The sequence below is a fragment of the Anthonomus grandis genome, chromosome 22, assembly GCF_022605725.1.
Source record: "Anthonomus grandis grandis chromosome 22, icAntGran1.3, whole genome shotgun sequence".
NCBI lineage: Eukaryota > Metazoa > Arthropoda > Insecta > Coleoptera > Curculionidae > Anthonomus > Anthonomus grandis.
Window position 1 is genome coordinate 35335117 of NC_065567.1, and position 24778 is coordinate 35359894.

General features: G+C 31.7%; 2 protein-coding genes across 8 annotated transcripts in view; both read left to right on the forward strand.

Annotated features, from left to right (window-relative positions):
* LOC126748124 (IQ motif and SEC7 domain-containing protein 1) overlaps positions 1-17460 on the forward strand; it is an 84727-nt gene extending 67267 nt beyond the window's left edge. For 3 of the 5 annotated variants that reach the window (XM_050457146.1, XM_050457144.1, XM_050457145.1), the window contains 8 exons: positions 5122-5367; positions 8379-9040; positions 9527-9844; positions 10259-10539; positions 11027-11501; positions 11563-11757; positions 13516-13686; positions 14804-17460. In XM_050457146.1, coding sequence (XP_050313103.1) covers positions 5122-5367; positions 8379-9040; positions 9527-9844; positions 10259-10539; positions 11027-11501; positions 11563-11757; positions 13516-13686; positions 14804-15030 — 2575 coding nt within the window. In that variant the 3' untranslated portion in view covers positions 15031-17460. The remainder of the gene's footprint in view (positions 1-5121; positions 5368-8378; positions 9041-9526; positions 9845-10258; positions 10540-11026; positions 11502-11562; positions 11758-13515; positions 13687-14803) is intronic. The other 2 variants (XM_050457148.1, XM_050457147.1) reach the window with 2 other exon arrangements.
* Positions 17461-17811: 351 nt separating this feature from the next.
* On the forward strand, positions 17812-23935 carry LOC126748527 (uncharacterized). 3 transcript variants are annotated; one of them, XM_050457819.1, is made up of 8 exons: positions 17843-17920; positions 22013-22217; positions 22273-22479; positions 22549-22930; positions 22986-23085; positions 23225-23314; positions 23369-23521; positions 23787-23935. In XM_050457819.1, exons 2-8 carry the CDS (start codon positions 22031-22033, stop codon positions 23844-23846), a joined length of 1179 nt encoding a protein of 392 aa, XP_050313776.1. In that variant the 5' UTR covers positions 17843-17920; positions 22013-22030; the 3' UTR covers positions 23847-23935. The 3 variants fall into 3 exon arrangements, with proteins under 3 accessions (XP_050313775.1, XP_050313777.1, XP_050313776.1); XM_050457818.1 differs by having other exon boundaries at positions 17812-22217; XM_050457820.1 differs by having other exon boundaries at positions 17813-22479.
* Positions 23936-24778: the final 843 nt, after the last annotated feature.

The window sequence follows — 24778 nt, forward strand, 5'->3', positions numbered from 1 at the left end:
AAAATAATAGTAAACACAATACACATAAATACATATTATAAATATATGCAGAATAAAATACAAAGTATAATTATAGGGCATAGTCGTAGTACAAATAGTAAAAAGTAAAAAATTTAAATAAAAGAATATTTATAACGTTCAATAAAACTATTAAATAAAAATATGGTTTACTGCATAATCCAGCAGGTGTAATTTCGAATGGCATGATTTATTTTTCACTTCATTTTTTTGCATAATATAGATCTTTCAACTTACTCTAACCACGAGGTAGAAAGATAAAGAACATACTCCCCATTTCTAAGTGGATAATTGTGAAATGACCTTTCTGGAATTGCTGATACAAGCTTGTGAATTAAGCAAACGGATTTAAATATAAATAAAGAAGGAAGGACTTAAAGTCTTACTACTTAGTCTCAGCGAATAACGGACAGCTCACTTTTATAGTTTAAAAATACGCTCATATTCAGTCGCACAAAATGTACCCCAGAATGGAGGAGCATATCGAGGATGCGGCTCAAAAAGGGCGTAATATACTGATCTAGACGTTGCCAAGTTTAATTCCCTGGCAACCGATCTAAGTGCAAAACATGCAGATATTTAACAAATTCAACGACGGCTAAACTGGTATTATGAAACTGGGTATTACGACAAGACAAGTTTTAGGAACGTTAAGGTAAAGAAGCTTTAAATCGCACCAAGATTTTTTGGTAACTTGGTCATTTGATAAATTTTACTAATGTCCAGACTAGCGATGTCATTTATAAAGAGTAGAAACAAAATAGGGCTGAGAACTGAACCTTGAGGTAATAAAGTCCACATTCTATGGGCTTACAAGAAGATGTCGTCATATCAATCCTTATAAGCTGACTTCCGTGAAAGCATTCGGGAGGTGTTTCTTTAAATCCGTAGTGCTACAACTTATTTATTAAGAGACGATTTACACAACCGAAAGCTTTCGAGAAATCTCAGAAAATTGTTGCTGCCGAGTGATCCTTGTTTCGACTCTACTAAAAAGGGAAAATATAGCATCCTTGGTGCATTTGTTACTTAATAATCCAAATTGATGGGGAATAAGTATTTTATATGTAAAAAGCAAAGAAAGAAGCTTTTTTTTTAGCCTTTCGACGATCTTAGATAACGTGGGAAGGAGTGAAATTATCTTTAAAAGCTTCATTTTGAATTGACTTATTAATTAAATTCGTAAGAATTAAGGTGCATTCGGGTAAATTTGAAAACATTTTCAGGGTAAGCCCATGTGTCCTAAATGATATTTCATTTCTAATGTCATTTATTATACTGCTAATACTACATGCATAAAAATTCTCATTAGGGAGCTATAATAGTGGATCATGTTATTCATTAAGTTTTTTGTAACATTTACAAAATAATTGTTACGGAACTCAATATTTAACATTTTTAATACTCTTATATATTTTAAAAAATTTCCTGGTGTATTAAACTTTTAACCTACCTGAACCAAATAAAAAAACATTTGCTAATGGTTTACAATTTACAGTTAAAATGTTATGGGGTTAACGAATTCGATTTACGTGTTTTATACCTTACAACAATATTTAAAAAAAAAACCACACGTATGAGGGATATGTAAATTGAAACTGCCAACCACTAATTAGTTATACACACGTTACATATGGGTATCTGGGTTTTTTTGTTATGTACATATTAATTTTTTGCAAGAAGTAGATAGAGTGTGGGATTCTTAGAGGGATTAAAAAAAAAACGTGAAAATAGCTTGTTATGGCTAGGTAAGAAAATTAGTGTTAAAATTAGTAACTCACACTCTTAAAAATAGGTGAATAAAAATTCAACAATTGTATAGATTTTACATACAATTTGATTCTGGAAATGGTACAGAATCAATTTGTGTAGAATTTCTCTATGCTATTGTGTTTAAACAATTGTGGTTCTATAATCAACAAATTGTGTATCAATTTGATTTATTTTATTGTATATATAGTACACTATTTGTGTACTTAAATTCGACAATATTTTATATTTATTTAATATAATTGTTCAGTAAAAAAGCTAACTCTTAGTGTTTTTTTAACATGGTATGTACAGGAAAAAAACACAATTTGTGCATTTTAAATACACACGTTAGTGTAGGTTGTTTTAACAATATATTTTATTTTCTTTCATTTCAACTATTAAATTTTATTACAAATTGTGTATAATAATACTATATATTGTTTTATAAATTTAAATATAGTGTAGGTTACTTATTTTAGGTTTGTATATCAAATTAACATAAGAACTGGAGTTTTTTATTACAATGTTTTGTATTTGTATTCATAAAAATTTAAAAATAATCAATATATTTGTATAAAAAAAATAAACAAATTGTTTAAAAATTTAAAATACATTTTAGAGAATTTCGTCATAAATCTGTGTAATAATAAATTCTAGTGAGCCTGGGAAAAACAGGATAAAAAAAAGCTGTTTTTTTATTTTAACAATTTATTTAATTGTATGAAATATTTTCGAAAATTCCACCATTAATACATTAAAGCAATGTATTAAATCTTGTCTTCAATCGTTTCAAAACTAAGTTTTTTCCATAGATATTTTACACTGTCTCCTTTATAGCTCCATGTAAGTTTAGGGGATCTTGGTGGACACGATATATCTACAGGAGCCTTCCTTCCTATCCAATAAAAAAAAATCTTAATTATTTGTTTTAATAGTAATAGCCTAGGTAATTTTTAAGAAATTTTTAAAATTTAATTTTAAAAGGTTTTTAGTTTGTTGATAATAATTTAATTAGCATAGTAACATATCCAAACTATGATTAAGTAGATACCATTTTGTAATACAAATTGAAATACAAATGCAATAAAGGTTACAAATTTAACCGACCTCTACATTAAAATTGGATAGGTACAAAGATTAAAAAAAATGTAAAAAAAGTAAGTATACCTACTTATCTATTCTACTGTAAAGTTATCAGTTATCACTGAAAAACTAAATAGGTACCAGCTACCTGTCTAAACATCAAAATATCCAGTAAATTCCAAAGTATACAATAAATGCAAAAAAAAATATGGTGCTTACCTAATTACCTACCTACAAACTGCTCCTGGAGTTGGTCCAATAAACCCCACTCCTTAAGTTTATCTTCAACGAATATATCCATTTTTTTCTTATGCAATTTTAACACTTAACGAAACAAAAAAACCTTAAAACAAATTAATGCCGGCCGATTGATTGAAGGACTGAAGAATGAACAGTTGAACACCTGTGGCACTGGGAATTATAGCAATGCTGCCATCAAATGTATCTTAAAGATTACACCGCCAATTAAAAAAGTTACGTTTCCTTTTTCCTTACGCGTGTTATTATCACGATATTATTTAAATAAATAAAATAAGAACTTATGCTGATTGGGCTTATTTTTAAATATCCTATTAAATCATTTTCAATTAACAACTTTAAATCGACTGCAAATTTTGATGCATACCTTTACAACTGTTTAATATTGAATCTGGCAACATTGACGCTAACAACGAAGTTCTAGCGGCAAAGGCAAGGGCGTCGGGCGCGTCCTCCTTTATACACAATTGTGTATTATAACTACACAATACATAGTTTAAAATTCTATAATTGTGAAGGGCTATTAGCAAGAATCTTTTTTATTCTACACAATTGTAAATAAAATCAACACAAGCCAGAATAAAAAAATAATTAAAAATTGTAGTAAAAATATACTTGGTTATTAGATTTTTTACCAAACTGCATTGGATTAAAAAAAAAAATGTGGAATATTTATACACATTATCTTAATAATTAATATCCACTTATGGTGTATTAATTTAATATGCAATAATTGTAAAAAATATACACATTAAAACATATACAAAATGCCTGAGAATTTTTATACAGGACTGTGAGATATTATCTAACAATTGTGTATTAAAATTAAACATTTTTTTTTACACAACAAAATGTGAAAAAATCCATCGGGATTTTTCTGTGTGCATATTTTTTTTAAATGTATGTCAATAACTGGTTATTAGGTTAAAAGATCCTAACACGAACGTTTTAAAGATTTTAAAGTTTTCCCTCTCTTTGAATATATTTATAGTCGTTTTTTACCGTATTTCAGGCATTAGAAGCCACTTTGAGTTTCATCTTGGTATTTCAGTTTGGAGTGATTATTATTTTTATTCCAGATATTTAAGTCACTTAAAATTTTTCTTATTCAGATTTGAAGCGCGTTATTATTTCTGCTGGATTGTTACGACATTGTTTATCTGCTTAGATATTTTCAGTAATTTCTCACATGTTCCAAATATCTGGAGTAATTTTGAAATTTTTTTCGAAAAAATTAAAGTAAATTCCCGTTTTTTTTCTTAAACCAGTTTTTATTTTTCTTAATTAAATTTAAATGAATGGAACAAATCAACTGTGGTTAATGAACTGCCTAGAAAAAAATCAAATTAGTATTAGTATTAATTAAAATTTTGTATTTTTTTGAATATATACTTTTCTAGGTTAGGTTGGGTCACTTTCAATTTTATTCGAATCCCTTGAAGCTAGTTGTTATTTCTTATGGTATGTAAGGACACATTCGGTGTCCCATCATTTGCAGTCAATACCAGAAATTTGGATTAATTTTCAATTTAAAGCTATTCCCTCAAACCATATAAAATAATGGTTTAGTGCTATATTGCGTAAAGATTTTGTAATTTAAAAGAAATGTGAATTCAGTCAATACTATTCATTAGAGCTTAATAAGCACTATTTTTTCAAAAATAATTTTGCAATTCGCAGAACTTATCGTGAATTTTTTCCACACGTAATGCTTTTGTTAAAAATATTAGTAACATTATTAGTATAGCATACATAGGCTCATTCTTTGATATCAATCTTACTATTCACAGGTATTACTACAGTTGGTTATCAACCACCAGACAACTATAATAGCATTCCTTACACCGCATATTAGCAATGCTTATGCGAAATATATCTTTGCGATAAAATAATCTATTACACTTGCTTGTTCAGCAAATTAGATGCGCCAGTGTTAATTAGTCTTGTATAGAAGCAAGTTGTCTTTAAAATGTTTTGGCCGTCAATATCAAATATTCTCGATTGTTTCAGTTTTCCTTCTAAGACGGACAGATCGCAAGTGGCTGGCTCATTGAATTCCACGGATCATTTACAGGAGCAGACTTACATTCAGGCTCCGAACTTTCCAAATCAGACTTACGCTACTCCTGCTGCTAGCTCTGTGTATTGCCGATCATCTCCAAACAATTCTGGATACGTGTCGATCGTTCAACCGCTTCATAAGAAAGGATCTTTGAGGAATGGTGATATATTAAAGCGTTCCAGAGTGCAAACTACGTAAGTATTTAATGGAAAATTTCGTAGATCATTAAAATAGTTAGGGAAGTTTAAATATTGCTTTTGACATGCACATAAGAAATCAAATTAAATATCTCCTCTACTGTTAAACTTTAAGAAATCAGCAATGTATAAAGAAAAATCTGTCTTAAAATTCATATTTTTCAAATTAAAATTTATTAAAAAAAAATCACATCAAGTCGAGTTTACTTGGAAAAGAGGAAACTAGTATAAGGGTTAGTTAATTAGACATATTCTTCAAGGTCATTTAATATGATTTCTATTTAAGCCAAATTTATTAGAAAATAATATTCAGTATAGACCATAAAACAGAAAGTTTTTATTTTGGGAAATAATTTTTTGTCGGAGAACTTGGGTTCAAAGTAACACTTTAGTGTGAAAATTTATACAGGGTGTCAATTTGAAAACTTCCCACCCCTATTATCTCGAAACGGGTTAGGTTTTTATAAAATCGCTAGGACACGTCGATTTTATTATCGAGGGGGAACAATTTTTATGCAGAAATCACTTCGCCTCTTTCAACCCCCTACCCCCCAGAACCTCCCTCTCAAAAATCTTAAATGGCAATAGGGGTTGAGTGATACCTCATTTGAAAGAACTTTTTATTCTCTACATTTTGGCACCTTATTTTTTAAATTTGAGTGCTGCATTGCCAAGTTAGGGTTATTTAAACATTGTTAAATTACTTATTATTAAACATTATTCCTGTAAGTGTTTTAATTACGTTAAAGCTATGATTTGCATTGAAACATGTTATTTAGGTTAATATTACATTGAAACATGTTATTTAGGTTAATATTATTTTTACTAAACATTTGCATAGCCGTTACAATTATGGTCTTTACAAAAGCACGCCTAAAATTTATTTTATTAATACATCTACTTTAAGAGGTGTTCAAAGTGTTTGTCCAATCCATTGTTCTCCAAACAAAAATAAAGTCTATTCTCAAATTCTTCCCGAACGTTTTGAAATACCTCTTCTGGAATAGCCCTACTTGCCTCTGTAATTCTTCTTTTTAAATCTTCGATATCATCAGGCTGAGTTTTGTAAACAACCGATTTTATGTGCCCCCATAAAAAAAAATCTAACGGCGTTAAGTCTGGTGACCTAGCAGGCCATTCTATCGGTCCCCTTCTACCAATCCATTGGTTAGGGAATCTGTTATTCAACCACTCCCGCACTGGCCGAAAATAATGCGGCGTAGCTCCATCTTGCTGAAAGTGTAGTTCGTTTTCTTGCAAAATGTTACCAACTTGATTTTCCAGTTCAGTTGTTATCAAAGGATCAATTACATCTTCAAGTAGGTGTAAGTAGAGCTCTTCAGTTAAGTTTTCTTCAATAAACAACGGTCCTATAACAGCATTTCCAAGAATACCGGCCCAAACATTAATTTTTTTGGGCCGCTGTGTAGCACCCTCTCTGAAAATGTGGGGATTGTCCTCACTCCAGTATCGACAATTCTGTCTATTGACATGGCCGTTTAGGAAAAAGGTACATTCATCACTGAAGCAAATGTTGCTTACCACAATTGCACGAGTGTTTATTAAGTTGGACATAATTTCGCAAAACTCTATTCTCCTATCAAAATCGTCCTCATGAAGTTCCTGTAAAATTTGCATCTTGTACGGATGATATTTATGTAACTGTAATGCTCGTCGTACAGTTTCATGTGACATTCCAGTTAGACGTGCTACTGTACGGAGAGAATTGGTGGGTTCTGCAACGAATGTTCCCAAAATCTCTACTTGAGCATCTTCGTTTAAAACACGCCGACTTGCCCTTTTTTTGTTTCCAACTGAACCCGTTTCATTAAATTTAGCTACTACGTCCAAAATGTATCTGTGACTTACATTACAATTAGGATTTCTATTATTAAAAACTTCTGCCGTTCTTCTTGCGCATCTTCCTTGCTCGCCATAAATAAAAATCATTTCAATTCTTTGCCTAAGCGTGTATACCATAGTAACTAACAATAACACACAAATTATCGAAATAAATTTTAACTGATTTAAATACCTAGTGACATTGACTGGTAGGAAAGTTCACTAAATACTATTTTAAATTTCGGATCATATCATCGAACTGTATTGAGACGAATTCTATTGCAAACGAAAATAAACAAAAAAGAAAAAAAATTAAATGTTTATCTTTCATGACCAAAAGAATTTGTCGGATTGATAAACACTTTCAGTGAGAAATGCACCGGTTCGCTTTATGGTCAAACACGTTCCAATAGAAATCATAGCTTCAACGTATTTAAAACACTTACAGGAATAATGTTTAATAATAAGTAATTTAACAATGTTTAAATAACCCTAACTTGGCAACGCAGCACTCAAATTTAAAAAATAAGGTGCCAAAATGTAGAGAATAAAAAGTTCTTTCAAATGAGGTATCACTCAACCCCTATTGCCATTTAAGATTTTTGAGAGGGAGGTTCTGGGGGGTAGGGGGTTGAAAGAGGCGAAGTGATTTCTGCATAAAAATTGTTCCCCCTCGATAATAAAATCGACGTGTCCTAGCGATTTTATAAAAACCTAACCCGTTTCGAGATAATAGGGGTGGGAAGTTTTCAAATTGACACCCTGTATAAGAAAATAACGTTTATTATAGGTAATGAAATAGGAATTAACAATTTTAACTTGAAAAGTTATTTTTTTCTACATAGTGTTAAAAGTTACATTATCAGTATGGAAATTTATAAGAAATAAAATCAGGTCGATTTTATACTAAATTAATGTTTACTCTAGACAAAGAAATAGTAAAAACCAAAAGTGAATTGGACACTTTTTTTTGAAAGAACGCTTTTTTAAAAAGTTATATATATTTAACAGTAAAGGAGTGACATGTTTCCCCAAATAATCTCCATATTTTTTTAAAAAGTATTATCACAGTTTATATGTAAAATCGTATATTAGGTTTTATTCAAATCCACTAGCCAACGTCCAATTAGTTTCCTGTTGTGTCTAATTTTTTTTTCTTGCCTTAGGTACGAATTATCACAAGACATACTAGACAAACAAATAGAAGTCTTAGAAAGGAAATATGGAGGCGTTAAAGCACGAAATGCCGCACTCACTATCCAAAGAGCATTTAGGCGATACACGTTACTCAAAAAATTCGCAGCGATCACCGCTATGGCAAAGGCAGAAAAACGAATTAGTAGAAGGTTACCTCCAAGTGAAGATAACAAAGATTCCTCAGATCCCCAATGCTCAGAATACATGTGCACAAGCTTCGAAGCACACGATTATAATAATATGCGAGTACTTCCCGTTCGTTCTTTATCCTTACGTGAGAGACGCAATGTAGATAGTATACCCATTCCCAGAAGCCAATCTGGGACACCTACTGGTTGCTGGGAAAACTATTCCTCTTCATCTTCGCTTCAGCACTACTATTCGCCCGCTGACATTAAGTCTGAATCTTTAGGGCCTCACGTGACTGGTAGTCCAAGTTCCTGCAGCACCCCAACCTCATCAAATGGATATGCAAGATCCAGAAACAGTATAAGCAATAGAAAAGTTCCACCAGAGGTACCAAAGAGAACATCTAGCATCACATCACGTTCAATCGAGCAAAATAGGACAAAATCTAATGGTTTATCTAAAACTGCAGAGAATGGTTCGCTGTCCAGTGTTCAGAGCTCTGGTAAGTTCAAACATATTGTAAGATTTAAAAAAAAGTGGATTTTTCTGTAATTTTGTAATTGTCTGAGCCAGTAACGTTAAAATGTTGTCAGGTTTCCTTAATGTGTAAGAAATATTTCTTCAGAATATTCTCTCAAGGTTTAGAACCGTTAAACATGATAAACATTAAACATTAATGGGAAAGTTAAACGATGGTTCAATTAAGAAATTTATCCTCAGATTCATTACTACTTTATGCGATCTAGGTCAATTTAGTTCATAGGTCCGTTAGACAATCATAAATTCAACAAAAGTACTGAAGCTAGTTCTCTATTAGAGCGAAAATTAGAATTCCAACATAGCTTCAGTTTCAAAGTAGTTCCCAATAACTGTAAGATCAAGACTTGTAAAATAAAAAAGAGACCATTAAATAACCATAGCTTTAAGGATATTTGATTTTTTTGTAATACTTTAAATCTGAAGAATTCTAATATCCTTTGTTTTATAGGAAGTGATAGCAGCATATCAACAGAAAGGATCCAGTGTGAATTTTCCGGATCGCCAATTTGGAAAAGAAAAGGAAATCATGCCTCCGAATACGCCGAGCCCACTTTGGAAACCAGCCTGGGCAACATTTCCAATGCCAGTTCTTCCACATACACTTTAGCCGAACGTACAAATGATCCGCAGGGCCAACAAAGCTACAAAATATCCGAAACTATTAGGAAACGGCAGTATCGAGTAGGGCTAAATTTATTCAATAAAAAACCGGAAAAGGGTGTTACTTACCTTATTAGACGGGGTTTCCTCGAAAAATCGCCTCAGGGTAAGTTTTTGCTTTCTAAATTTTTTGTTGTATTTGAAAATATTCGATAACTGTAGTGTCAAAATGTCATGCTGAAACTAGAGAAACTTTAATGCATAATAAAATTATTAATATTGTTATTAAAGCCAAATTAGCACCACATACATTTTCTTAATTTTTTCACATTTTAACAGAATATGTATTAAAATATTCTTGTAGTTGATTACGATAATACGTTTATTGTCTTCTTTCTTTAAATAGTTCATTTAATACTGTCATCATTTGACTTAAAGTTATTTTTTTGTAAAATTATGTAAAAAAATATATTTTTTTGTTCTTTGGCAAACATAATTCCTCATTAAGTTCAACAGTTATCAAGTTGTTTTCAAAGTTGAAAACCGAAACAAAATCAAGTAATTTAGAAATTTGTTTCAGGAGTAGCAAGATTTTTAATTTCCCGCAAAGGTTTAAGCAAGCAAATGATTGGGGAGTATTTAGGGAATTTACAAAATCCGTTTTGTATGACAGTTTTGGAATGTTTTGCGGCCGAACTGGATTTATCTGGAATGCAAGTTGATGTTGCATTACGAAAATTCCAACAGCATTTTAGAATGCCCGGAGAAGCACAGAAAATTGAGCGTCTGATGGAAGTATTTTCTCAGCGCTACTGCCAATGCAATGTCGATGTTGTAGCGAGATTACGTTCGCCAGATACGGTGGGTATTTATATTTAATATATTATCACAAAACTTATAACACTTTTGAATCCCATTCACTCTTGCTGAGACAGTAATTTTGAAACCTTGTATGCCAATTTATATGTGTTCTACCCTAAATGGTCTACCCTGCATAGTACGTTTTCCTAGATAAGTATATCAATTGATATATTTCTTGCAAGGACGAATAATCATTTATTGCGGTAACCTAGGCACAAGGCGTAATAATACATATAATATTTTTTATTAACCACAAAATTGCGAAATTTCAAACAACCTTTGAACATTAATAATATGACCTTCTTGTGTCTGTGTTAAATTAATTAAATAAATTTGGAATATATTAAACCTCGAACAGTATAATAAAAAATGTTTTTTAAGTAAAAATGTTTTATGAGAACCTGGACTTCCTTATAATGTTTTTCTTAATTTAACTGTTCATACTATTCTTTTCGTCGAAATAAAACAAATATTATTTTATTTTTAGATTTTTGTTTTGGCATTTGCTATTATAATGCTAAACACAGACTTACATACCCCCAATATAAAACCAGAAAGGCGAATGAAAGTGGAAGATTTTATTAAAAATCTAAGAGGCATCGATGACTGTGGTGATATTGATAGTGATATTCTAAATGGAATATATGAAAGGGTTAAAGCAAACGAGTTTAAGCCTGGCTCGGATCATGTTACGCAAGTGATGAAACTTCAAGCTACTATTGTGGGCAAAAAGCCAAACATGGCATTACCTCATCGGAGATTAGTCTGCTATTGCAGATTATATGAGATACCTGATATAAATAAAAAAGAGCGACCAGGAGTACACCAAAGGGAAATCTTCTTATTCAATGATCTTTTAGTCATAACTAAAATCTTAAGCAAGAAGAAATCGTCAGTTACCTACACGTTTAGGAATAGTTATCCGCTATGCGGAATGGTTGTCACTTTATTTGAAGTTCCACGTAAGTCCTTTTAATTTTTGTAAGTAGTTTTTTTTTTAATAATAAATTATTAAAATTGTAGATTACCCATATGGAATCAAGCTGAGTCAAAGAGTCGATCAAAAAGTCTTAATTACCTTTAATGCGAGAAATGAACACGATAGATGTAAGTTCGTCGAAGATTTAAAAGAAATTGTTAGCGAAATGGATGAAATGGAAAATTTAAGAATTGAGGCTGAATTGGAGAGGCAAAAGTCTAACAGGGTCAATCGATCCGGTAAGTACAAGTAACCACATATTCATTGTGTAACAATTATAATTAATTTGCCCTAATCGCATCAGTTTAAGACATCTTAATTTATCAAACCAAAAACTTATTGGGTAAATAATATAAGAATATTAAATATTCAGTGGAATTACATATTTGTAAACAAAATTTGAAACTGTATTTATTTTTTAATTGTTTTTAAATTTTGGGATTTTTCATTTTTTTGGTATATTTTCTTAATCTCAGCTATCAAAAAAAGCTTTCTGTTCCTATAGGAAAAATTAGGTTAAATTATCAAAGGCAAAAAAGAGCTAGTTTTGTAATTTGATAAAATCCTATTATACAGCTTTTCATAAGGCTTATCATAAATACATTGTTAAAACTATACATTATAAAAAAAATCGTTAACACACAAAGAGTGTATCAATACAAAGAAACGCATAAAAGACATAATATACACGAGCCAACGCTTAGGTTTGTCATATTTTATATATTAATCTAACTGCTAATTGATTAAAAAACGACTATTACACGTTTCTAATATTAAATAATATATATATTACCGCAATTTTAAATTTTACTACATCCATAAAATGTGTCGATTTTATATTAGATCATCATCTTAATTTAACCAAAATTTACATCATACCGAAATTAGTTAATTAGGTAGACTTTGTACCTAATATTAATGAAGTAAAATCGATATTGATGTGGATAATTCATATCTATTTAACTGGAGATTACTCATTAATACGCTGTTACGCACTGATCATTATAATTTTGCTTTTTTGTAGGAAGTAACATAACTAACTATGTAATTGCATATTTTACTATTTTGCATTTTTCTCTTTTAGCCGATGCGATTTTGACCAAAAATTTTCATATAGACAAAAAGCATAACATAAATAATATAATATTAGATATACAACAAAATTATCATAAAACGTCAGCCTGTTAAAGGTTTTTTTATTGTTATATTTCTAAATATTCACCAAATCGACAAAACGATACAACATATTTCTTATGTCTTGGAGTCTTATTGCTTATGTTATAATATGACAATAGAGTAACAAATTAATATGTTCTATTTCCACATTCTTATTTAGTAGTATTCTTATTTTATACAAGACCCCAATCGAAAATTACCGCGCTTAATACAATTATTAGAATAGCACGCGGTCTGGCAGTATTTGTATCCTTTATGGTTTTCTCAGTCCTAATAATTTTTCTCAAATTTTGAGCAGTATAATATTATAATGGTCTTAAAATAAAATATATATATTTGTATAGTAGTGATGAGAACTACATATGATAGATTCGAAATGTTCGGTTTAAACGGAGTTAACTGGAAGATTTTAATTCTCTTAGCATTTATCGTTAAGGATTGTTATCAACAAAATGGTTCTTCTTCATACCATACCTGTAAAAAGACTGGTCTTCGGGTCATTTTATTTAGTGATTTTTCTCATTATTATATTTGAAATTGATTTCCAAATCCTTTTTCAACACAAGCAGCTAACCTACAGCCAGTTTTTTATTTTATTTACACAAAACCAATAAACCGAGATATGTGTAAGCAAAATACCACTATCTGTATTGGATTTAAATTTAAATGAATCTTTACTGAGTAAATATTTTGGATAATCAGCCAAAAAATAATACTACTGTAAAAATTTAGTTTGGAAACTTTAATTTGTTTACTCTGCATATGGCTTATAAGCCCTTAAATATCATTATATAAAATATTATTGAGCGAATGTGTTTTAGGAACAGAAAATAGAGATAGTGGTGTTGCAGATGTCGAGGTGTACCCTTGTCACCAATGCCCCTGCTCACAGAATCCAGCACAGTCGGGCAATTGTACTGATGATGGGTCGCACGATACGCAAATTAAGAGATCCGCACTCAGTAATTCATTGCTGGATATACACGAACAATGTGAGTAATTGCCTTTAAATTTTTGTTTTCTTTCCGCAATTAGTACAATTCCATAATTATAGTAAAAATCTTTTTAATCAACATTAAAAATACCGTTATTTTTCATGGTTGTTATTTACAAAATATATCGAATTGTTTTGTTCATAAAACATAAGAGTTGTACCTTATTTATACCAAGTATTTTACCTTTTTTAGATTTTTTACAAGAGGCTTGTGGGTGTATTAATATTTAACCATTTATCTAGTTTTGACTTACTATGTTTAAAATAAGAGGGTCCTTTTTAACAAAATATGTTTTGCTTGTTTCCAAATTTGTATTATTGAAATTGACGAAAATATTTAAACATACCAAAAAAATTATTTATAAATATCTCTAGTTTACCAAGCAATGAATAAGTCCTAAGTCCAAGATAAAAAATTAAAACGGCTGCTTAACTTACAGTTAAAAAGGTCACTACTCTATTTCAATATACATTTCAGCATTTATTCGATAGATATTTTTTACGCTATATTCACACAATGATTGTTTTTATCGCATTTTCTTCAATACTTATACAATACTCTATTTTTATTGTACCTTCCAGTTACTCCAGTGTATTATTCCCTTTTCTTTAACCGGAGTTTAAACATTCTCCTTAGTCTTTTGTTGGCAGAACGTTCAAATCTTGTTGGTTTTAATGCATTTTATTTCAAAAGGCTGGGGTTTCAAAATTCTTAATTATATTTTAACGAATGCCTGCTATAGTACAAATGACATATGAATCCCTTTAAATTACTACTAAATAATTTGTATGTAATAAACAGGCTAATTATATTCAGGGTCAAGACAGTAGCTTGTGGCACATTAATTCACACACAAAGTATGCATTAAATAAGATTGCCTCGAAAATAAAGCTTAATTAAGTGTTTGGTAAGGTAATAAAAATACCCACCTGTGATATACCATTAATATTGAAGCTTAATATAAGTTGAAACGTCGGCGAATACAAAAACAATTTGTACATGAATTTCCTTAACATTTTCCTTCATTTATCTTATTGCCTAAATTTGAAACTAAACCAGCAACCATTCATTAATAACATACTGGGCGTTTTTTAAAGTACTAACTTTAATGTAGTTGCAGGAGATAAGGCCCAAAGACGTGGCAGCGTCGGATCCCTCGATAGCGGAATGTCGGTATCATTCCAGTCGACTTCAGCTAGTACCTGCTCCAGGCCAGACAAAATAAGTGGTAAGCAAGGAAAACCGGGAATGCATCAGCATCAAGGAGGTTTTCTCGGCAGCTTATTTACGAAACGTCACGGATCCGGCTCCAACATAACACCAAGATCGACGGAAGTGTAGTTTTTCGCAATATGTCATTTTAAGACTGATAGCGGAAGTCCAAATGTGTTTTTTTTAGTATGTTGCACCATTTACCTTTATGAGATGTTCACGTATTTTCGACTTGAGATTATCGTAATATTAATTCGTTTTTTAAAGAGTCGTCAGTTTTTATTTGTAAATTACTGATTGGTTCAAAAATTTTTTAGGAATTTAGTAAGACCTTTAAGACCAACGGTTGCTTGATAATATTTAAAATTTAACAACAATTTTTACAATTATACATTTTATTTTTACACTTGGTGGTTTTTTGAAATAGTTTGTACCATGCTGGTTATTTTTTATAGTCTGCAAGAACTAAGATGTTTTATGGTTTTTAAAAGACCATAGCTACTGTTCACGATGTAGTATTGTTATAGCAATAAAACTAATTGAGCAAAACTTAATTAGGTGGCAGTAGTTAGTATACTATTTTTTAACTGCCTTAAAAGCCATTTATTGTATGGGAATTTTTGCTTTTTTTTCGTACACTTATTGGTAAACCTTAAAATTAAATAACTCAATATTTTTTACTCAAACTTTGAAAAAGACTAGCAGTCTTGATTACAATGACTGTTAACTATGTTTTAGACATATCTATCATTTTGGAAAATATTTTTTTATTATTTTTTCCTCATCCCTGTTTACTTTACACCCTATGTTACTTTTTTTTAAACAGGCTTATGATATGCAAAATACTTTAGTTGTATAAAGACGCGAGTAAAACTTTTCATAATTTTACAACAAAAAAATTAGGCAGTTAACTATGGGGCAAAAATGTGACATTTTTCATATACAGGGTGGTATCTTATTTTTTTTCTCATATGACCCGAAGATAATTAACCGAATTATATTGAGGAAAATCTGTCCATTTAAACTTTCAAAAACTGTATATACTTTATAGAAACAATTATATAAAAACCGACTTTTTAGGTTTTTTTTGCAAAATTATTCTAATTTCAACCTTAAAAACCTTTTTTGAGGCCGTCCTAGACAGAGGTTTAAATTTCTATTTATTAATTCTATGCAAATCAGGTTATTTATAATGACTAAGAAAGCTATGGGTTGTTTATGATACTTGAATGCTGTATCGAAAATTTATTCGTAAACAATCAAATATAACTTAACAAACTGCTGTAAAGTTTAACCATCAAGTATGTGTAAAAACCGATCTATTACCAATTTTTTATGTCACTATTTAAATAAATATCAATTTAGAAAATATTATCTCACACGCACGATAATTGAAAAGAAGAAGAAAATTCACGCATTTAGAAGAAATATGAACTTAAACCTTTTACGATACCTTACCACTTACCAAGTCCAATAATTCTTAAATACCATAATTTACTTGAACTATAATAGATTTTTTTATATAGCCATGAGCTAAAGTTTTAGATAGTATTTTCTAAATTAATATTTGTTTAAATAGCGACGTAACACCCAACAATATAGGTAACTAATTATGAATTCGTCACAACTATATAGATCTTACTTAAACCGTTCTGTTCTTACGAACTTACTAACAACGTTACCATTACCATGTCTTATACCATGTAGGCATCACAAAAATATAGGTTTTCTTGCTACAAATTTACAATACTTACCAGGTAAGCCAGAAAACATGTTAAAAAAATGATTAGGGATAGGGGCAGAATATACTTAAAACTAATTTTTTCTAACCTAAGATTATTTGTTTTAGTGAGCCACTTCGAATTTTTTTCTAAAAGAGGTATAACTGACCTTGATTGATATAATAAGTAAGCCCAAGAGATTCCTACTGACCTAGAATACATTAGATACATAAGTCCGATAAAAAATATTGAATTTGATTTGATATTTGATTTAACGGATTTGGCAAGCCGTTTCAAATGTTTTATTAAAATAATTTTAGCAATAAAATCAGTTATACCTAAAATATTTATTACGAACTTGTCACATCTCCTAAGCTGTTATCGAATGCACATTAAATGTCTGATTTAATCTCCACATATGATAACTTTATTGCCAAATTAAGTATTATAGCAGGAATTGTGGTTTAATGTATCAGTTTACTTAAACCAGCTGGCTGGTTTAACAAGTTCGAGTTATAAATTAACTATTTTTTTTATTCTTCGTTAAAATACTTATATCTGAGTGTATATTTATTACAGCTAATGTACTAATAAGCCTAATGTGGATATGGTTAAGATTGAATTGATTTGAATTAAGCTCTCAGGCAGCATTATATAAATTAATAATTAGATCTAATTGCAATTGTATATAGGATTAATTGACACCGTAACCATTTGAAGAGAGCTAAACACGTTCTAGTCGGTTGTAAATAGTTGAGAATCTCATTCTACTGATATTAATTTAATTCTTACATGTGCATTATGAGTTTTTTAATATCAAATAAATACACTAAGTGAATATTGTTGTATTATTTTTAACATATGAATAGGACGTGTTATAAAGCATATTTATTAATGTTACTAGACAAATGCAAAAACTCAATTTATGCAAATACAAAAATATTTATTTCCAAAAACTTAGCAAAAATACATTATATAGGAAAACGTCAATTTGTTGCAGTTGCAGTCCGTTATACATAAAGTAAAATCAATTTTACGAAATTACATTGAAGACACTTTTTTTCTCAATTAAAAAAAAATTAATTGATTGAGTAAAAAGCCTTGGGAATTAAAAACAATTTAAGTTGTTTTTTAAAACAATTTATATTATTAGTTTCTTTAATATGTTGTGGCAAATGGTTATAAATTTTTATTGACATAGAATATGACTCCATTAAGGTAGCATGTAAACGACACTGGGGTGTACATACACTTTGTTTATATTCAATATTAAAAGAGTTAATAAATTCTCTATTGGGGTAAGTTTCTATGTGGATTTTAATATATAATTCACAGAATCCGTTCTACCTATTGGGGCAATCTGCCTTATTATATTTTTTCGTGACACTAGTCACGGAGTTTATCCATGATGAATTTTTTCAACATATGACCCCATAACTTAAACGACCATAATATAAAGTAAGGATAATGTCGTCCGAAAGATAATGTCGCAGCTGCAACTGAAAAGATAAGAATATGAATTAATCCTTGAGCAAACTTAGTCAATATGTGCGTCCCATGATAATTTACCATTTTTATTTATCTTCATCCTCAAAAAATTGGTAGAAGTTGCTTATTCTATACTTTTACCATTTTCAAAAGAAATACTTATGTCATATATCCCATTTTTAGAAAAAAAAAACGTATTAGACTTTTTTTGTATGAAGCATATTATGTTCCGTCCAGGTTACGATATTACGGACTAGAGCTTTGCAATCTATGTTAGAAGTTATTTTGCTTATTTGAAGGATAAAATTTGAATCATTGCATATAGTGCTGCAAAAATATTTTATTTAGGGTAAGTCGTTATTCATAACAAAGAATAAGGTTGAAGCAACTTGACTACTAGTACCTTGCGGAACTCCAACATTGTTAAGTAGCACCAGTGAGTTTGCATGTCTCAAACTTCAAATTATGTAAAAGAATCTTATGTTCTACTGTTCAAAGTAGAAACACTATCAAACGCTCGGTTAAAGTCAAAAAGATAACTATAAGTTTATTTTTTTTCTCTAAAGAATTAAGTACATAATTTATATTCTGATACAATACGCTTTCTGTGTTTTTATTTTTTACAAAACCATGCTGAAAAGGGGTAATTATTTTAAATATAGGTGTAATTTTTGAACACTTTAATTTATTTGGGAAACTCTAGATTCGATAAATTTATTAGAAAATAAGGGTTTTTTGATTTGTTGATAACATCGCTTTAATACAAAACTCAAGGCGGATCCAGATATAGGCGTAAATTTTGTGGGAATCAAAGAAAATAATGCGTGCTGTCGCCGTTTCTCGCATCCTAGTTTCCAACGCTTGCGGCCATGCGATCATATGCAGTTATGTGGTTGTAGAACTCTATCTTCCATTGCACAGTTTACTTCGTCTCTCCTAATTGCTATTTCATTTATGTTCCATCACTTGTAATACTTAAACCGAGATATTTATATTCATATTGTATTTTCGATTTGTGTCTCTTAGTTCTAAATACCTTCCTTCACTTCCCACCACTACATACCCTGTTTTTGATGGGTTAATTGATAAACCCCATTTTGTGTATTCTTCATCTATTTTCCGCAACATGTAGTGGATATCCTTATCTTTTGCAAGTATTACTTGGTCATCCGTAAAATGCAAGCTGTAGAGTTTATGATTTCCAATTGGAATACCCAGGTTCATATTTTTTTTTCCAGGTTTCCAAAACCGGCTCCAAATAAATCTTTTTAAACAATGTATAGGTGCAATGCAGCAGCCTTGGCGAAGTCCTTTGGTTACCTTCTCCTCTGTCACTCTTTGTCTATTCTTATCATACATTACATTCGATACTGGTTGATCTGTCAAATGGTGGATATCCACCGATCTACCAATAATTAGATAAAATGTTGGTTGAGCCCAAATGATAAAATACGCTTAGTTTTCTACGTTTTTTTTTTCAGTAAATTTTGGGATGCGGAAGTCCCCTACTCACCTCTATGGATCCGCCTTAAATATTCCATGGATACGGATCTTGAGTGTTTTGGCAATCCTTGGATAAGAGGTAAGTAGTAGCTCTTATCCCGTAGCAAATTCCGAGTATTCATGAGCCAGTCGTTTAGAAGATCGACCAGTTGTTGACCACAATTTCTTAATCTAGTAATTTTGGACGTGATCCGGGCCTGGAGTTTTTCAGTTATGTAGCTTTTTTATGACGTTAGTAACTTCGTTAACTGAAGATGGGAAAAATGCCATTTGATTATATGCTTGACACTTTGCTCGTTCTTCATCCAGCAATTCAGTGGCAAGGTTGCATTCACTAGGTGTTGTTAATTGATTGCCCCAGAACTCCTCGAGGTTTTCTTTAGTAGGTAAATACTAATGGCAGCATTTGTTGGTTAAAGGGTGTCTAGACATTGTTCCGGGGTATAATTTTCTGGGTCCTGCAGTATATCCTGTTGCGTCTGACGCATTATTTCTCCTACTCTTTCTTGTATTTTTCTGGTTCTGATACCTCCGATGTATTCCTTTAGCCGGCCGATGTCTTTCCTAATATCTTTAATCTTTTTTAGTAGTCTCCTTTCCCATGGTGGTATCGTCTATCATTAAGTGTAATACTTTACTGCTAATTTATTATTTTTAGTCCTAGGGTTTTAATGACAGCGGTAGTCGCACATTAGATAAAGCTGTTCAAGTGTCGTAACTGAAAGAATATAATCAGGTATAATTATGTTGGCAGCATTAAGAAGAATAGCGAATTTGCGGGAAGAGTTAACTCTAGCAAGAGCTGGTCTTGTTGAGGGGTTTGTGCCTTCAAACTCTGCCATTGCCCTTCTAAACTTTGTTCTAAGTTTAGCATGCCCTCCATCAACATGTTCATTGTTCTGGTCTTCATTTTGGGTTTCCTGATTTATTATCATTTCTGGTAAGGGTGCTTGGTCTAGGTTTTCTTCCGCTTCTGTTCTCTCGTGGTCGGCATTTTCCTGCAAATTGTCGCTTACTGTCTGTTGATCATTTATTTCTGCTGCAATTTCCCTTTTAATAGAATTATTTCGGGTCTCTGGGATCAAGTTGTTTCTAGAAATGACGCTGTATTAGTCAGCGACTCTCTGCTCAGTCACGTTCATATCTGGATATTGTCTGCAGAATTCAACATGGAGCTGTTGTCTATTGCCAATCATCTGTTGCTCCAGATTTGTTACCGTAAAGAAAATGCGCATTATAGATTCATTCATGGCAGATGTCTATTTTAAGCGCTTTCTCGGTAACCCTGCTTGAGTGACCACTGGCTGAGTTTCCTGTGCAGCACCTTCAGCAGGTAGGGTCCTGATTGGTGTTTGGTGACCCTGTGAAACTTGGGGTTGTCGTGGAGCTGTGGTTCCTTGTATGACAGGAGCCCGCCTCCTCAGCACCCTGCCACCGACGGTCCGTATGCTGTCATCTCCAGCGATGGCTCCAGACATGCCCTGGCGATCCTTAGGCAGCAACCTTTCTCCGAGGGTTTGGTTGTTCTCCATTTTCATGGGTGTGTGCCACCATTTAACCCTGGTGGCCCAGGTTGCCCTTTTAGTCGCCTTTTACGACAGGCAGAGCATACCGGAGGACTATTTTTTAACCCCTGTCCCCCACGGGGGTTATTATTATTTCAAGGAAACGAAGAGAGAAACTGTTTTAATTATTTCTAGTTGGCTGATCTATAATGCCAGACACTACGCGGCATATAGGTGAATCCTGAGTTTTCATTTCTAGTTCCCATGTTGCGGTTATTAATTTGTAATCGGATGTTCCTAGTAGTGCGTGTATGGTAATATTGCATGAATCAGGATCCGTCGGGAGAAACAGATCCAGGAGACTAGGAAAGTCTCCCTGTCTATCAGAGAATTTGGTTGGCTCCCGTATTAGCTGCGTGAGGCTGTGATTAATCGCAAACTCCTCTGATCGGCGCCCCTCGTCATCAGTCCTTAGAATACGTCAATCAGTTGATATGTTAAATAGATCCTGAAAATATGCTACATATATTTTACATATTGTATGAAGAAGCATCAACATTAAATTTGGCACTCATTAAATAAATCTCACGGGTTTCCTAAACTTGGGACACCATCTACATTCTTAGTAATTATACGGCAGCAGTACGAGAAATAATTTAGAATCTAAACCTTCTCCTATACACTGAGTTGAATAAATGCCTACACATTTTGATAAACGTATAATCAACCTAAACATAATTTCAATAAACGCAGTTATACACAGTCCGAGACATCTAATAAAGTCGTTAAAAATGTATGTTACATATTCCTAATATTTTGCCTCCCTCTATAATTCGGCACCAACCTAACCCATCATTAAAGTATATGGATTTTGATGAAAATCATAAATTCCAGCAAACATTGGTCTCAAACATGGAGGAAAAACCGAAAAAAATTAATTGTTGTAATACAACTTTTCGAATTTTGATTCTTGGAAAAATATTTCCCAAAGAAGGAGAGGCAGACTCTTTTAAGTTTCTCATACCGATGTACACAATTGGTCTTTTGATTTTTTGTAAATCTTTATTTGTAATTCTGTATATTATTATTGGATTAAAAGGTATAGTAAATTACTCGATTATTACTAAAAGAAGTTCATAAGATATTGGTTTTAGGATATTATGAGATAGAACAAATAAAATTTGGAATAGTGGAGTTTGTTTCACTTGTAGGAACCATGTGGGTCATATTCTTCCTTGTAAAAAATCGTCATATACTGATAGAGTTGGCTGAACGCATTTCAGATTTCAGCAAGTTTGGTGAACCTCCTGGGTATAAAGAATTTGAAACAAAATGGAATTTTTTTGCAAAGATACACTTTGGTATGATTAAATGAACTTTTAAAACGTTGAGTCTGATTCTTTTTCTATTATTCCAATTTTTTTTTTTAGTATATGCTAGTGGAGCGGGCACTTTTGCCTTCCTAGTATTCGCCCCGATGCACGTTATAAAATGCAACTCAATCAACATCGAGAAAAACGCGACCGAAATCTGCTCGATGATTTTCCCCATTTACATTCCGGGGGTGGGCTACCACTCCTTGAACAATCTCCCTTCGATAATAATCATCGACATCTTCGAATATGTTATCTTAACGTATGTACACGCGATCACCGCCACCGTAATGTTTTTAAATTTGGAAATAGTCGAGTATCTAAGAATAAAAATCAGACACATGAATGCCTTGATTTTAACCGCTTTTGAGGGTAAGCATGTAAGTAAGAGGAGGAAGCAGTTTTCTGAAGCCGTGCAGTATCATAATGATATTTTAATGTAAATATTTACTTCTAGAGATTTTTCAAATTTAATGATTTTGATATTTTTTTAGTATGAGTAAGTTAATAAGAACCTTCTTTGGTAGGGAGTTAATATTGCACATTATTTTAACAGGAGCTATTATGGGAGTATGTGCCTTTTTAATGATCCAGGTAAACGATGTTGACTGTTCAATTAAATATTTCAGATCCCTTGTGAAATAAGATTTACTTTCAACACGAATTTCCCCCTAAACTTTCCTTACAATAATATACTATAAATAATATTACAATGGAAAATCTTATATTTCAGGATAATACTATAGAGGTCATTATGATCTTTATCGGATGGTTATTTTGCATTTTGATGGGCTGCATCTCCGGCCAAAGGTTAATAGATGAGGTTGAAAGCTTGGATTTGTTTCGGGATTATATTTTTAAGATGTTTATATTTCAGAGTGAAACTATTCCCAGAATAATGTATAATGTCGATTGGTACGATTTTGACAAGGAACTAAAGAAAAATATAATAATATTTTTAATAAAAACCCAGCATCCAATGTTTATACAAGCCGGGCATGTTATAATGAATAACAAGCAAATTGTTGAGGTAACAAAAACATACTCGTTCTTCCCAAATTTGGAATATGAAAAAAAAAATAGAAAAACCAAAATCTCATTACGGCCCTGTCGTCTCGCCTTACAGAAACTGTTCAAAGTGGTGCTGCGTGCGCCTTAACCATGACTTCACTCATGCGTAGAATAAAGCAACTGTTAGAACTTGACACGACAGAGCCGTAGCTAAAACTTAACTAGATAACAAAGATTATACTTAAATAATAAGAATTCAATCAATGTAATTTTTATTTTTTCAGATCTTGAAGATGGCGTACTCCTGCTACACCCTATTTTTAGCAGCATTTAACAATATTTGACATTATTTTCAATACAATTCTACACAATACAATAGTAAGGAAGACTAAAAACCTTTAAGCAATAAATGAATACTGAATTAAATTAAAAAGTTATATTTTTTCTTACAGTAACTACTCTTTACATTAGCTTAGCTTATTTTTGAATAAATATTAAACAATATTATAAATAATAGTGAACTAAAATATAACTTTCAATAACCTTGTCCTCATTTGTGTACTTGGGGCGTCGCACACGCGTCTTGGTCAATACCTGGGTCCAACCCATCACTCCTGCTTGGATACAAAAGTTGTCATGTTAACCCTTTTACTTTTTTCCCTATTTTCCATACTTTTAAGATTGGAGGTCCTGCTATCTAGGAAGCTAGCAAATTCTTGAAATTATTTTTTTCACATCTTTATGGCTCTTCTGGCTCTAGCTGCTACGTGCCTTCCTTGTGAGTTTTCAAGTTTTGGAATCTTTCTTTGGCCGATTCCTCGCATGTTTCATTCCACCAATAAGACTTTTGGTAACTTTTTCTTCCCTATGATAATTTTTTTTACGGATACTTCTTTCCGCTGCAGTATTTATACTCCCTAGCAGATCTTATAATAAGTCTCCATATTCTGGACTAAATTGTTCCATGTAAATCTTCCAGTTGGCTTTCTTGATATTCTAATTAGGTCTGGGTTCTTGTACTGCCTGTTTGGTGATGCTTAATTGTGATTCAGTATGTTGGATGGTGGTCGCTGATTCCTATTTCATCTAGTACTTTCCACGTACATAGGGCACTGATGTCTGAGGCTGGAACACTGATTTTGCAGCAACTGGTTTAGGTTCTTGTAGTGGCTCCGTCGTTCAGTACTACAAGATTGTTGTTTTCAAAAATCTGACCTAGGTTTCTTTCTGTTGGGTTTGTTAGAACCCCATAGCTGCTTCTATCCGTTCCAGTCGC

Coding starts and splice junctions, on each gene's coding strand:
- LOC126748527 (XM_050457818.1), top strand. CDS start 21,914: ATGTTACATATTCCTAATATTTTGCCTCCCTCTATAATTCGGCACCAA. Junction 22,480..22,548: donor TTTTGCAAAGATACACTTTG/GTATGATTAAAT, acceptor TTTTTTTTTTAG/TATATGCTAGTGGAGCGGGC. Junction 23,086..23,224: donor GTGCCTTTTTAATGATCCAG/GTAAACGATGTT, acceptor CTTATATTTCAG/GATAATACTATAGAGGTCAT.